Below are 14,623 nucleotides of genomic sequence, written 5' to 3'. Positions count from 1 at the left end.
GCCACCATTCACTTGCATTGTATGGACCTACAGAGTTTATATATTCTTCCAAATATCTTTGTTTGTGTTCAGCAAAAGAAAGTCATACACATCTGGGATGGCATGAGGGTGAGTAAATGATGAGAGAATTTTCATTTTTGGGTGAACTATCCCTTTAAGCTCAACTGACAGCATTTGAGGCATAATGTCAATTACCACAAAATTTCGAATTCTCCCTCCATTTCTTAAAAAAAAAAAAAAACGTTTACAGTGAGGCACTTACAAAGGAACGGAATGGGGCCAATCCGTTAACATTAAAATACTCACTGTTTCAAAAGTATGTCCACAAGTCAAACAATATGGGTGATAACATGATTTTTATGTGATAAAATCACATACTAACATTTTTTGTAATGTTATAGCCATTTTTACAACTTCATTGTAATGATGGCTTAACGTCATAAACCCTTGAAAAATGATGATTTATCCCTCAAAAATGACGATTTAAACAATTTTACATCTCAGATAATACCCCAATTTTAACAGAAGAATTAATGTAAGTGCTTTTATAAAAATAATAAGATTTTAATTTTTATCTCCATTTCTAATACCACTGTCATTATACACTGCACCTAAAACACATTAATATCTTCTGGAAACAATTGGTCACTTGCTATAGTGACCAAAAGGTGGCTCAACTGAGCCAACAAATCCATCCAACCTAGCTTGCCATCAATTAGTTTGCTGATATAGCACAGTTTAACATTTTTGGAGTAGTTAAATGAAATGAAACAATATGAAAACAAGCTTTTCTTAAGTTTTTCCCCTTTTATTATTTTACAGCAGAGAGAATATAAAGCATTCAGAAAACATCTTTCATATTTTAAGGGCAATTCAAAACATTTTGCATGGCTTCAGCAGCTGAATTCTCTTTTTTAACATATCCATCGATTCAGTGACTCTTTAACATGCACAATTACAAAAATAAATTGTTCAAACCAGGGAAGGGAAGAGAAGAAAAACAGACATTTCAAAATAAAAAAATAAAAGGGGTTAACTTAGTAGGGGTATTTGGAAGGAAGAGGGCTACATAACTGGGAGAGACAGAGAGAAAGACTGCTAGAGAGGAGAGGAAAGTAGATCTAACACTAGTTTAACATGCAAAGTGTAGAGAGCCCCAAGTGTAGCTTGTAATAAAGGCAGGACCACTATTTTCTGGGTTTGAAAGGGATGAAAACGTGCAGCTCCATGAAGGGTGTCGTATAAGCACTGTCCTTAAACTACTGCGTTCTAATCTCACAATACTGCCATTTGCATAAGAGTAAATCAGCTACGTGTATCCAATACATCACTTTACCCATTAGCTCTACAGGTCTCCACTTCAGGAATTGCTTATTGCTCAGTGTCCATGAGTGGTAAAACTTGGTGGGCCCTGTTTTCCCTGTGACTACCTTTCTGAAAAATGGGAGCGGTAAACAGAAGAGGATCAAAGGCAGTCTCTCTAAGTAGTTGGTGATGTGATAGAAAAACAAAAGTGATGAGGTATCTTCTGTGGGCTGAGCTGTGATACCATTAAAGGAGAATTCTCAAAATGAACCCGTATGCAACCAAATGAGGTTATTGTCTGGCATTTATAAACTACAGCTAAAACACACATCTATGGCTATAGTAACGGTTGTGATGATGGTAAGATTTGAGCAGCACTTTATTTCATTATTGTGATACAGTATATCCACAGCAGTTTGTTTGTACAGTGACTATAGAATCTGGATATGGAGAAGCTGAACTGTTTTGCAAAGTTGAGGGAGTTTCTACCACTGAAACATCCATGCGTATATTTACACAAGAAGCAGACACATTCATACGGACCTATTCCATTTGAATGGGCTTGAGCACTCTTATACAACACCAGTGCCACTCTGTTGCAGGGGCAATGGAAGTTTCTATGGTATGCCAACTCAGCTCACACAGTTGATAAAAAAATAAAAAAAAAATAAAAAAAAGCATGACATATTCAGAATCACAGTCATTTGATCAGGACGGACTGGCTCATTTACCAATAAGCAGCAGCTAATTCTCAAGTGACCTGCTCCACCTCCATTTCTCCAGTTTGGCACCTGAGTTAAGATAAAAAAGTGAACTCGACAGCAAGTGGCGAGATTCACATACAAGGTTTCAACTGCACTAGTGCCATGGACACTTTAACATGGATATGGACACAGTTCTATGGTGTGTTTTTGTATGAGGTACACGTTTTGACCTGTTTTTTTGTGTGGTTGAAGAAATGCAAATGTAAATAAAGAAAATAGAGTGAAACTGAATTCAATGCAATTTAAGACTAAACAAGAATCCTAAATCCTATTTGGAAAAAAAGAAAACAATTCATGCTGCCCCTGTATGTATGAGTACTGATGATTTTGTACTGCAAGTTACGTGTCTGCTGCCTACTTAGAAGCCCTCAATCTTATGAAGTTCTGCAACCCATGAAATCATCTGCTTTACAGAACAATATTTCTTCAACAAGTCTACCTGACTACCAAATCTACAAAAATAAGCATGCTTTGGGTGCTGTTTAGCCACCCGATTATCTATGTTACCCATGCAAGCATAATAAGACACAAGTTGCCACCATGGTGCATCAGCTGACAACTTAAAACTGCTACCGGAATGATGAATGCAAGGCAAGAACCGCAGTCCTTGTGGGATCATCTGGCAGTTCCAATAGAAGACATGAGTTATGACAAACCCATAAATTCCTGGTGCATTACCATGAAATACACAGAGAAGAAAATATGGACAAAGAAACCCATGGAAAATTAACGTAAAGGAATTTTAGCTTGAAAGAATTACTTGCTATAGCCAATTAGTCCCTAATAAACCGTACATGCAGACACACAGCTCGCTGGAGTCAGGCACTTCCAACATAAGCACTCTGAAGAAAATATTTACATATGATTCTCTTTAACAGAGAAACAAATACAAAAGATGACAAAAAGCATTTTAACTTTGAACATAAAGGGAAAATGAACTGGAATACCTGTATATACACATTATCTTGTGCATTATCTTATAAACTGGTGTCATTACAACACGCGTTTAGATATTTACTCATTTTCTGCGAATATGTAATCATTTTCAAAAGCCACCACAACACTGGAAAATGTATTGATCTTTGGAGGTATATCGGCCCCTCGACACCAAGGTTTTTTAGCACCAAAAGAATCCCCTTTACATGCATAACAGGAAATCTCTTCTATGGTTGTTCATTTAGTGTAGTGCTCTGGATTTAGCAACTTTGTTTCAGCGTACTGTATGTTTGAGAGATAATGGTTTACTCTAGGTCTTAACTGTCAACTCACAAGGTTTTTTGCACATCTTGTTGAACAAAACTATCTAAACTTTAACCTTAAAGCTGCATAATGCTGCAGTTAGGGCCACTATTTCTGTAGAATCCAAATATACCTCCCAAAAAAAAAAAAAAAAAAAAAAAAAAAGAAATTGAATCTCATTGACATTACAAATGTACTACCAACAATGGGCCAATGAAACACCAAACAAATAAAAATAAACTAAACGGGATATGTGAGAGATTTAAAGATCCTTTTTGAAATACACCTTCATCCGAGACCCTCTCCATGTTCACTGGTTATGCAATTGAATGCAAGTGAATTTGATCACATTGTACCGTATGATTATCTGTTCAGCAATGATTAACTTCCTGTGTTAAGCAGTAGCATTCACTTTACTTGGCACCATTGGCAAAAAGATTCTTGGTAGCCCCAAAAACAAACAAACAAACAAACAAACAAACAAACAAACAAACAGATGTAAACATAACCTTTTTGTCTAATGATCATTTTGCCTTTTCTCCTACCTCGTTAATACAGTATTTTTCATAATTGCAGGAAAGTCATGCTTTAGCAAAATGTTCTTCTCAAGAACAAAGGAAAATAAAATATTCTTATAGTGAAATAGTTTTACAGAGCATAGCCACTAATGCTTTTGATCTTTTTTTTTTTTTTGTATCTTTGTTCATTTTGTCATGCACATACAGTAGCTTGACTTTATCCCAGGTATTTACACTATGTACAAGTGATACAACCATACTTCTTAGGCATTCAAAGAAAACTATACAAATATTCAGATTTTGATGCTAATCTGTTTTGATCCCATTCAATGCGTAAAATAATATATTTCTAAAATACAACCCGGCTTAGATAAATGTTTTACTTCATGTACCAGCAACCCTCTTTATGTACAGGATCCGCTCAGTTGTCAAAAATATGGATTTGTTTGACCCCGGGCATGGGAACTCTTCAAAGTATGTCAAGGATATCAAGGCAATGTATGTAATTTTCCTTATAATGGCTTAAAAATGTTAATTTTCAGCAAAACAAAACCTTCAGCAATGACCATTAGAAGCCTGAAAGCATTTAGAGAATGGACAAAGAAGCCTATAACTAACTTGCCAATAGTAAATTATGGGCAGAGGTGATGGCATTTGGTGTCTCCAGTACATTCATGGAGTTTAACTCTGTTCAAAAATATGAACAAACAGACAGTGGCTTATTTTCAAGTAAGACAAGATCTGCCTAGAGCGATTCACCGCACTGTAATTTTCTTTACTCGGCTAACAACTAAAATTAAGCTTTACAGGTGAAGTTGATATTTACCATAGAATTAATTTGAGACAAAATTTTGCAGAATAAATCAATGGATGAAATCATCAATTTGAAAATAGTTAACGATTTACATTTTATGCACATATGCTATGTTAGCAAAATAAAATTTCAATTTGACTCGTCACATCTGCACATTTCCCTCTTACATTCATTAGCTGCCCAATCCCCTTGAAACTAGGAGAAAATGGGTGACCATAAGGGACAGACTGGAATGAATTTGTCTGGCTGTGGATTAAAGCATGTACAAAAATCAATCAATGAATTATTCACCATTTTTGGTAACAATTTTACCCACTAAACGTATAATTTCACCCTTAAAAACTATGTAATAAACTTGTAACAGGCCCGGCCATCTTTCTTTGTCAACTCCATATTTTGTCACAATCTTCTTTTATCTTCTCTCCATGAGCCACTGAAGAGAAGGACTTCATCTGTCCAATTCAGGTTTTTCCCCTTTTTAACACTCCTCAAAAATGATAAATAAATCCAATAAAAAGTGCAAAAAATGCCACGAAGCAAATGTAATTCCTCCAAAAACAACGTCCTTTAAGTTTGTTTTGCTCCACAGAGTTTGGCTCTTTCCCTCAAAAAGAAAAATAGAAGGAATAAAGAGATATGAAAAAAATGCAGTTGTTTTGTAGCAGAAGTAGTATCAGTCATAGTGAGAGTTGCAGTGTTCTTGCTATTTTTCTTTCTCTTCTTGTAAAACGTATCAGGTTGAAACTGAAAAACTGAAAAGAAGAGTCTGGAGAGTAATGTCACATTGTGAGGGGGCTCTTCTGAACGCTCTCATGTTCCCTGGCCTTTCTCAATTCTCTCACTCTGAAAAACAACAGACAGGCATTTAGGAACACAGGTTAAACATCTCATGCCATTTTTAGCATTTATCTTAGAGAGCAGGGTCCAGACCAAGCCCCAGTTAAACAGAAAACAACACTGTTATGCAAAGACGATTTCCAAAGCAGAAGCTACAGACATTGTTTTCACTCTGTAAGGTTTCTGTTAACATATAATAAACATTAACTATTAAATGGCCATGTTGTTTTCATATTACTTGGTAACTTCTAAAGGCAACAGCATTTGACCTGTTAGCTGCAATTCAGGTATACTTCATGAAAATCCTTAAAATCCATTAAAATCATCGTTCATTTTCTTTAAAAAAAAAGAAGAAGCAAAAATCAAGGTTACAGTGAGGCACTTACAATGGAAGTGAATGGGGCCAATTTTCGAAGGCTTTAAAAGCAGAAATGTGAAGCTTATAATTTTATAAATGCAATTAGATTAATTCTTCTGTTAAAAGTTTTGTATTATTTAAGCTTTAAAGTTGTTTAAATCGTTCTTTTTACGGTCATTTTAGAGTTTATGGCTTTATGTTGTCATGGCAATGAAGCTGTAAAATTGCATATAACTTTACACAGAAAAGGTAAGTAAGCGATTTGATCACATTATGTCTTGTAACTATACTTCTGAAACTGTGAGTATTTTAACATTTACGGATTGGCTTCATTCACTTCCATTGTAAGTGCCTCACTGGAACCCAGATTTTTGCTTTTTTTTAAAGAAAAGGAGGGACAAGTCTAAACTCATTTTTGTGATAATGAACATTATGCCACAAATGCTGTTGATTGAGTTTAACTTCAAATGGAACCTGGATATTTCTTCAATTCAAAGGAAAAGCAATTATTATTTTTCCACCCCACTAGGATTTTTACCCCTAGTTTTTATTGTTTTAAGCATAAAACTTTCAAAAATGTGTTAGATTTTATATCCTATGTGCAGTGTGATTTAGGTGGAACATCTAGTTCCATCTTTCTATTTAATTGGTATATTTGATAGATTTATAATCAATTATATATAATTTCTACAAATAACAAAACAGCATGTACTGTTTTTGCTGGCCAGTACAGGCAAGATCTTTTGCAAATCTTCATTGAATGATATGCCCCAATTTCCTCATTGCCTCACCTTATAAGTTTCTTCACTAAGTAGATATATAGGACAAAAACCTTAAAATAGTCTGCATTTCATTTAATACATAAATCCAGTCTGAAACACTGACATCTTTTCATCTTGTCATCTTTGTCAAGAAACTAAGGCTGTCTTTTCATACTGTATTTCTTTCAAACCTCTAATAAAATATTTAACATAGGTGACATTTGCACAGGGTTGTGGAACCAACTGTTTTTGTACAACACTAAATGGTTGCATTATCTACAATCAAACAGTTGTGAGATAAAGGGAGATATAGAGTCCGGTAAATACTGTACATATATAGAGAGTGTCAGTTCCCACTGCAGCATGTGCAATAAAACAGGCTTAAACTAGTTGAACTAGTCAGAACCAAAACACACAAGCGAGAGAGGCAGACAGTTTTCATTGGACTTGCATTCTCACAACAAGTCACATATTTCCCAGCATGCCTCATGGTCAAAGAGCAAAACCCATCATCATCATCATCATGCACCATAGTTTACATCAAACAACCTTCAGTTCTTCCGTCCATCTTTTCCTCTTTATAAACAAAAGAAAGAAAACTTAAGAAAACTTAAACAGTTTAGACAGGAGAAAAAGGTGCTTGTATAATGTGGTATCACAGTGGTTAGTGTACAGCAAGACATAACCATATCCTGAGGCCTTTGATCTCAGTCATCCGAGCTTCCAGTTGATAGCTGTCATGCAAGCAGGCATCAGGCAATGGTGATGAAGGACAGCAAGAAGGAGCAAGAGGGGATAGGAGTCTTTGTGTGTGAGTGAGACGAGTGAGAAAGGGAGATAGACAGAAAAAAGGGAGACATACTGAATCGCTGAGGCTGCACTCACCCGCTTGAATAGTCTATGGTCCATCAAGGGGCTTAGCGTTAACAGCAAAACAACACCAGACAGCTATTAGCACACAGCAGATATTATAATGGAAAGGGGAAATGGAAAATTAGCCAAGTTGAGGGTGGAGAAGGGAAGGGAGGGGCACTAAGCAATCATGTCGACCACTCACTAACTCACTCATGATTAATGAATAATACATTTGAAGGGGAAAATAAAAAGAAATAGATTCTCTGTTCCATTTAAATGAATATTACCGTTTTCACACTTCTGTGACATTAATAGCAAACTAACTACACAATGGGTCAAAACTGAGTTATAACCAATATCATGTGTCTCTTAGCCTGTGACCTTTGCTGTGACAGATGGGTTTAGCTCAACTATGTTCAGATTTCGAGAAAACAGAATGAGACTAGTGGCAAAGTTGGCATAGTTACTGCGTTTGGCTTTGTAGGGCAGTGTAGCCACTCTGATAAAGAGAATATGGGAACAAATCATGTATTTTGTCACATCTGTATTTAAATCAGTGAGTTTTTCAGGTAGAGGGAGAATGGCATGGCCAGTAGGGGGCGATGTGGCAGAGGGAGAATACCTGTGGCGGCAGCGCCGGAGGAACCTCATGATCTTGCGAGCGGCCTGATCCTGCCTCTTTGTGAGCAGACTGCTTCTGAAACAGAAACATCACCATCATTCTTATATGGTACATTTAATTTTGCATATTACATCTTGCACATTAGCAAAATGTCTTGTAGGTCAAAGCTTAGAACAGCATGACACCCGAAACATATTCACAAGAGGTTTTGGCTTACTACAGTACATCAAACACAAGTAAGAGTGAAAGAATTTTGGACTGACTTTATGAGGGAGCGATTTATCTCAGGGCAATAAATAGTGCTGAGGTAGCACAACATTTCAAAACACAAAGTTTTATTTTATCTAAGCAATAGGCATACAATTACAGCTCCTATCTTCCTGAATGGGGAAAAACCGAAATCTCTAAAACTACAGTATATGTCAAGATTACCTTTCAATAACATATTTCAGATATGAAATACAATCTGGCAACAAATTGTATCATAAGTTTCATGTCTTTAGCTCAAAACATGCAAAAAAAAAAAAAAAAAACTGTTTTTATCAGGCTGTTCCAAGTTAATGTTCATGCATGCACAAGAGTAATAGTCTGAGGATCCTATGGCTGCTGCACGGATTTCAGCTTGCCTGGTGGACATTTCGTGTTGGATGAAAGGACACCAACTCAACCCAGCAAACACCGAACTTCTTGTTTTTCCAGCCATAACTTCATCAGTTCATCATAACTTTTCCATTCAACTAGACTCATCAACAATTACCCCATCCAGGACAGCCAGAAATCTCGGGATTATGTTTGACGATCAGACCACATTGCAAGAACAGCCTGATCAAGCAGATTTGCAGTGTATAACATTAGGAAGATCAGACCCTTTCTATCTAAGCATGCTACACAACTCCTTGTCCAGGCTCTTGTTATATCTAGACTGGACTACTGTAATGCTCTTCTGGCTGGACTTCCTGCATGTACAGTCAAACCTCTGTAACTGATCCAGAACACAGCGGCACGATTGGTCTTTAACAAGCCAGAGAGAGCGCACGTCATGCCTCTTTTCAACAAACTGCACTGGTGTTCGCATTAAATTCTAGGCATTGATGCTTGCCTACAGCACAACCACTGGCTCCACACCCCCCTATCTACACTCGTTACTTCAAGTCTATATGCCCTCCAGTGGGTGAGCGGCACCTCAAGGTACCATCTCACAGAGGCACAAAATAATTTTTTTTGGACCTTCACTTCATCCGTTCCTCACTGGTGGAATGACATTCCACACCCCACCAGAGCAGATGATTCTCTAGCCACCTTCAAGAAACATCTAAAGACACATCTCTTTTACGAGCACTTGACCCAATCCTATTGATTCAAAAACTGTCTTCTTTCTTTTCTACTAAAATAAAGAAAAACAAAATAATCTAATTTATTTCTTTTTCACCACTGTCTCTCACCTTCCTCTCTACTTGTGCTTCTCTAAGCAAGCTGCAAATTTGTTTTACAGCACTGCTCTTATTACTGCCTCCTTAGGATGAATTGCTTCTATTGTACTCCTCATTTGTAAGTCGCTTTGGACAAAAGCGTCTGCTAAATAAATGAATGTAAATGTAATAAAACTCTATCAAAAAGGTTATTAGTTCTTTTAACTGAAAGGCAGGGCTTCTATTCTTTCAGCTGCCATATTAAGTGTTATGATTTATCCCATTAATTTTTAATGTGTGATATGTATCCTTCCCCTTATTATGTCTCTGGTTACAGGTATGTGATGTACCTGAGTTTGTGCTGGACCAGGGCAGCAGTAGCTGCTCGGTGGTGAGGCCTCAGCCTACTAAACTCTCTGTAGCTGCGGTAGCATTGCTGGATCAGCACGGCCGCCCGTCGGCTCTGCTGGAACTTCTTCTGCTCGTGGTAACTGCGGAACTTACTCTGGATAAGGATGGCGGCCTGCGTCATCTTCTTATAAAGTGCATACTGACACATGTACACAAACAGAAGACATTAATTACAATAAATAATTTGCTCCCTATTTGACTCGCATTGCTATTAAAGGGATAGTTAACCAAAAAAAAAAAAAAAAAGAAAAAAGAAAGAAAATTGTGTCATCATTTACTCACCCTCATATTTTTTCAAACCCATATGATTTTCTTTCTTCCGTGGGACACAAAGGCAACATCAGTCATAATTTACTTTCATTGCAAGGAGAAAAAATGCAATGAAAGTGAATGTTGACATACGCTGTTAGTCCCTAACATTTTGCCTAACATCTCCTTTCGTGTTCCAAGGACAGAAGAAAGTCATACAGGTTTAAAACAGCATAAGGGTGAATAAATGATGGCAGATTTATTTTTGGAGTTACCTATCCCTTTAAAGCTTTTTTTTAAAAAAAAAAATGTTTTTTAACCTTCTTCAATCCAGACTCAAGAAATCTGCTTTACATACTGCATAAACAATACAAAACAAATTACCTTCAAGGCTATCCATGTTAGCTTGTAAAGGAACAAAACATTTATGATGAATAGGAAACTCTGTGACCTTGCAGTTGATAGTCCTCTGAGAGCTCTTAGCGTCACATTCAGATAACATTGCCAAGTACAGAAGGCTTTACCAAAGGCTGGCAATGTCAATTTTAGAATATCTTAAGGGATTACCTGCTTGTACTTCCTGTAACAACGCTGAATGACAGTGGTGGCTACTTCCTGTTGCTCGTGCAGTGGGCGTCCCTGGAGGGGGAGAGAAGAGAGGGGAAAACGGTTGGTATGAGGATTAGGCAACCCCAGAGGAGATGGCCAACACCTGGAAGACATCCACAGACCCTGTTCACTTAAAATGGGAGGACAGATTATTTGGACAGACAGAGATTGAAAAATAGAGGCTTCTGGTTTGAGGGTTGAGATAGACCCAGACTTTCTTCAGAAGTACAGCTGACAGAGCTTGGAAAGCAGATGCTTCTTAGCCAGTGTGAGCTGTGGAATCTCTGTGGAAACTTATTACAGGCAGCCACAGGAGACAGCACACTGCATTGACAGGTGGAAGAAGAGCAGGGCAATCGCTTCTATAAGCCAGGCCATGCGCTGGTTAAGCCACCTTACCCATGCTGAAGCTGTGGGGACTGACTACTCTGTGTTTGTGTAAGAGAGTGGCTGTGTGTCTAAGAAAGAGATAGACAAATTGAAAGGAAGTACAAAGGAGGAAAGAGACAAAGACACTACAAGACCCTCTATGACCTTAACAACCAGAGCTGTGCATAGACACAAGCTTTTGGTACCTGAGTCCTGGCCTGTACCTTATACTTGCGGAAAGCGGTCTGCACCAGCCGTGCTGCCTCGTAGAGTTCCCTCTGCTCGGGGTCGGATAGTGTGAGCTGGGCTAGCTCTCTCTCCACCTTGCTGTTGGAGGCTCGGAGAAACTCACTCCACTCGGCTGGAGCAGGCAAGGTCGGCTTCTCAAATGGGCCCACACGAATGGGCGAGTTTCCCGGGCTCAGACTAGGGTTTGATGAAGGGGTCAGGGGTTCAGTGTATATGGGACTGCTCAGAAACAAACACACACAAATATGCATAGAGTTAGCTAGGCTAGTGGTTGGGGCCTTAAGATGTCTTAAAATGATTTAAAATTAGTTAAAAATCTATATTAAAATAATGTAACTTACAATTATAAATCTTAAAATGTTAGAAAATCGTTATATGGCATCATATTTTTTTGTTTTGATTCAAAGGCTCCTTTCAACAACTGTTTTTATTGAAGAACATACAGTTCTTGAAACTTCTGGAATCACAAAATGAATTGTGATTATTTCTAATTTAATCTTCCTACTTTCTGTTAATAAAGTTTGAAAACAAGCATCTTTGTCATATTACAGCAGAAGTACCAGAGGAAGTATCTTAGCCAACATGGGGAGCAGCCTTTGAATACTGTCTTGGACTGGGCCTTGGAGTCAAAAAGTTTGGGAACCACTGAGATAGGCTCCCTACTTTACACAGCTTTACCCAGCCTAAGCTGGTTTGTTGGTCTTGACTGGTCTCCAAGCCTGGTTTTAGAGAGGCTTTGGGCACTTGTTAGCTGCTTAGGCTGGGAGACTTGGCTGACCAACTTGAAATATCTTAGACTACATGGGGAGCAGCCTTCAAATACTGTCTTGGACAATGGGGAGCCTTGGAGTCAAAAAGGATGGGAACAACTGGGATTGGCTCCCTACTAAAATAATAAAACAGCTTTAACCAGCCTAAGCTGGTTTGATGGTCTTAGCTGGTCTCCCTTAGCTGCTCAGGCTGGGAGACAAGTTGGCTGACCAGCTAAACCAGCAGAACACAAGCTTGGAGACCAGCTAGACCAGTTTAAACCATCTAAGACCAGCAAGCCACATTAGGCTGGCTTAAGAGTTTCCAGCTAGGTTAGGACCTCATAGATTTAGTTTTTCCTCTAAGCGATGAAGGATTGATTGCCTTCAGCACATTAATCACCGCAGTCAATACTCCTGTCATATTAATGTGCTGTATGTTTACTAAAAGACGTCTGCTAACCTCAAGTGGACGATGCTGGGCAGGTGTTCCACGTCTCCCAGGTAACTGGCCAGCCAGCTCATGGTATTGGTGAGCCCACTGTTGTCCAGAGGAACAGACTCCACTGGTGGGAAATGTTCTCGCTTGATATGCTCTGGAGTGGCCTCGATGATGTGCTCTGTCAAGCTCATCATATTCGCCTGTCAGGTGCAAAAATGCACAGAAACATACACATCCATTCACAGTTACACAAACACAGACAAGACATATACACACTTGCTAACCCAATCAATCCAAACCCGGTACTGCCTCTGTGTTTACTTTGGAGGAACACGCTGGTACAGCCCCTCTATCCCCATAGACTGACATAGATGAATAGGGCTGAAATAACTCCTGGCGATGGGAGCAAATCAATGGGTAAAGTGTATTATGTGTTGATAGGGGTCTGGACAGAGAGCTGGGCCACAACCATGGCTCTCTAACTCTGATTTCATATGTCAGCAGGACGGATGGTGCTCTATATCTCCCTTGGCCTCTTTTTTTCCTTATAGCTGTGTTTGTTTGCTGAGTCTATTTACTAAAAAATGCATCAATACAGGTGTGAATGAGCAAGGCTGACTGTGACTGAGTGCTGTTTAGGGCAATGTGTGTGTATGTGTGTGTGAAGATCTTACCTGTAGATCCTTCATGTGTGAGAGGCAGGCCTGGTTCTCCAGATCCTCCTTGTAGGAGAGTATTTCCGTGTCTACCATTTTTCTCCCCACCATTCCAAGCATGCTGAGGGGTTCCCCATGCTGTCTCAGCTGATTGGCCAATTTCTCCTTCCCTACGCTGCTGCCACCATTGCCGCCCCCCTTCCTGAGCACCTCTCTAGAGGCCCACTTATGACCTCCACGGAAAGACCCCATCTTAGCTTGCGGGATGCCCACTGTCCCTAAACCTTCTTCAGAGGCGCTCTTGTCAGGGCTGGAGGGGTTGGAGGGGAGGGTCTTAGGGCTGGTTGACAGTTTATGTGTCTGCTGCTCCATGCTCAAGGGAACTGACACTGGTTTATCCAGCTGTACTTGCACAAGCTCAGGGTTGGGCTTGTGTTTCTTGGCGAGGGGAAGATCCCGCTGGCACTCACTATTGTAGTAGTTGGAAGGCTCTGATCTTGGCCTTCTCAAATCTATAAATGAAAATGGAAAGTGAGCATGAGGTTATTATATTTCCATTACATTTGCTCTGTCTAAAGTAATATTAGTGGTAATCAAAAAAACAACAACAACAAAAAAAACAACAACAACAACAACAGATTGTTGGAATTAGAATCTGCAACAAGTACTGCTTACTGAAGCGAATGCAATAAGGTATTGCATTAAAGGTGTAGTTCACCTAAAAATGAAAATTCTGTTAATTACTCACTCTCATGTTGTTCCAAACCCATATGATTTTCATTCTTCCATGGAAAACAAAAGGAGATGTAAGGCAGAATGAAAGCTTCTGTCGCCAGTAACTTTCATTGCATATTTTTTCAACACAATAAAAGTGAATGGTGACCTAGGCTGTCATTCAATCTAACGTCTTTTGTGTTCTATGAATAAAAGAAAGTTTTATGGGTTTGGAACAAAGGGTGAGTAAATTATGACAGAATTTGTAGTTTTCAGTGAACATTTAGAGGATCTCACCAGGGTTCTGGTTGGTGCAAGTGGTTGTAGTGATGGTGGCTGTGCCAGTGTTCTGCCCACTGGGGGTCACCATACTGTCGCTGCCCCAGTTGACCATCCAGCTGTTGGAGGTGGGAATGTCAGGGTTGGGAGAGAAAGACATGCTGGAGGTGGGGGGCAGGGAGGAGGGTGTCTGCTGCTGCTGTTCCTCCCTCTGAAGCTGCTCCAGACACTCCGCCAGCTTAGTGTGGCCACGGGAACGGGCGATGGAGAGAGGCAGGCGGCCCAGAGAGTCTGGAATGGCCAGTGCTCTCGGGTCCCATTTATACAAGACAACTGCTGCCTCTAGGTGACCCAAAGCACAAGCCCACATCTGTGAGAGAGAATGAGAGAGAAAATTAAGATGTGGGGAAAGCA

At 39.2% G+C, this 14,623-nt stretch overlaps 1 protein-coding gene across 3 annotated transcripts in view; it reads right to left on the bottom strand.

Annotated features, from left to right (window-relative positions):
• Positions 1–787: 787 nt before the first annotated feature.
• The window catches only part of LOC127420348 (calmodulin-binding transcription activator 1-like), a 578,857-nt gene continuing 565,021 nt past the window's right edge, over positions 788–14,623 (bottom strand). For 2 of the 3 annotated variants that reach the window (XM_051662561.1, XM_051662562.1), the window contains 10 exons: positions 14,228–14,579; positions 13,235–13,728; positions 12,582–12,760; positions 11,345–11,588; positions 10,710–10,781; positions 10,527–10,547; positions 9,833–10,032; positions 8,074–8,148; positions 7,482–7,512; positions 788–5,483 (listed from right to left, as the gene is read on the bottom strand). In XM_051662561.1, the coding sequence (XP_051518521.1) occupies positions 5,451–5,483; positions 7,482–7,512; positions 8,074–8,148; positions 9,833–10,032; positions 10,527–10,547; positions 10,710–10,781; positions 11,345–11,588; positions 12,582–12,760; positions 13,235–13,728; positions 14,228–14,579 (1,701 nt within the window). In that variant the 3' untranslated portion in view covers positions 788–5,450. The remainder of the gene's footprint in view (positions 5,484–7,481; positions 7,513–8,073; positions 8,149–9,832; positions 10,033–10,526; positions 10,548–10,709; positions 10,782–11,344; positions 11,589–12,581; positions 12,761–13,234; positions 13,729–14,227; positions 14,580–14,623) is intronic. The other variant, XM_051662563.1, reaches the window with a different exon arrangement.

This window comes from Myxocyprinus asiaticus, chromosome 29 (genome assembly GCF_019703515.2).
Source record: "Myxocyprinus asiaticus isolate MX2 ecotype Aquarium Trade chromosome 29, UBuf_Myxa_2, whole genome shotgun sequence".
NCBI classification, from domain to species: Eukaryota; Metazoa; Chordata; class Actinopteri; order Cypriniformes; family Catostomidae; genus Myxocyprinus; species Myxocyprinus asiaticus.
Note: the sequence above shows the minus strand (reverse complement) of the source record. Positions and strands in the feature narration are given on the sequence as shown.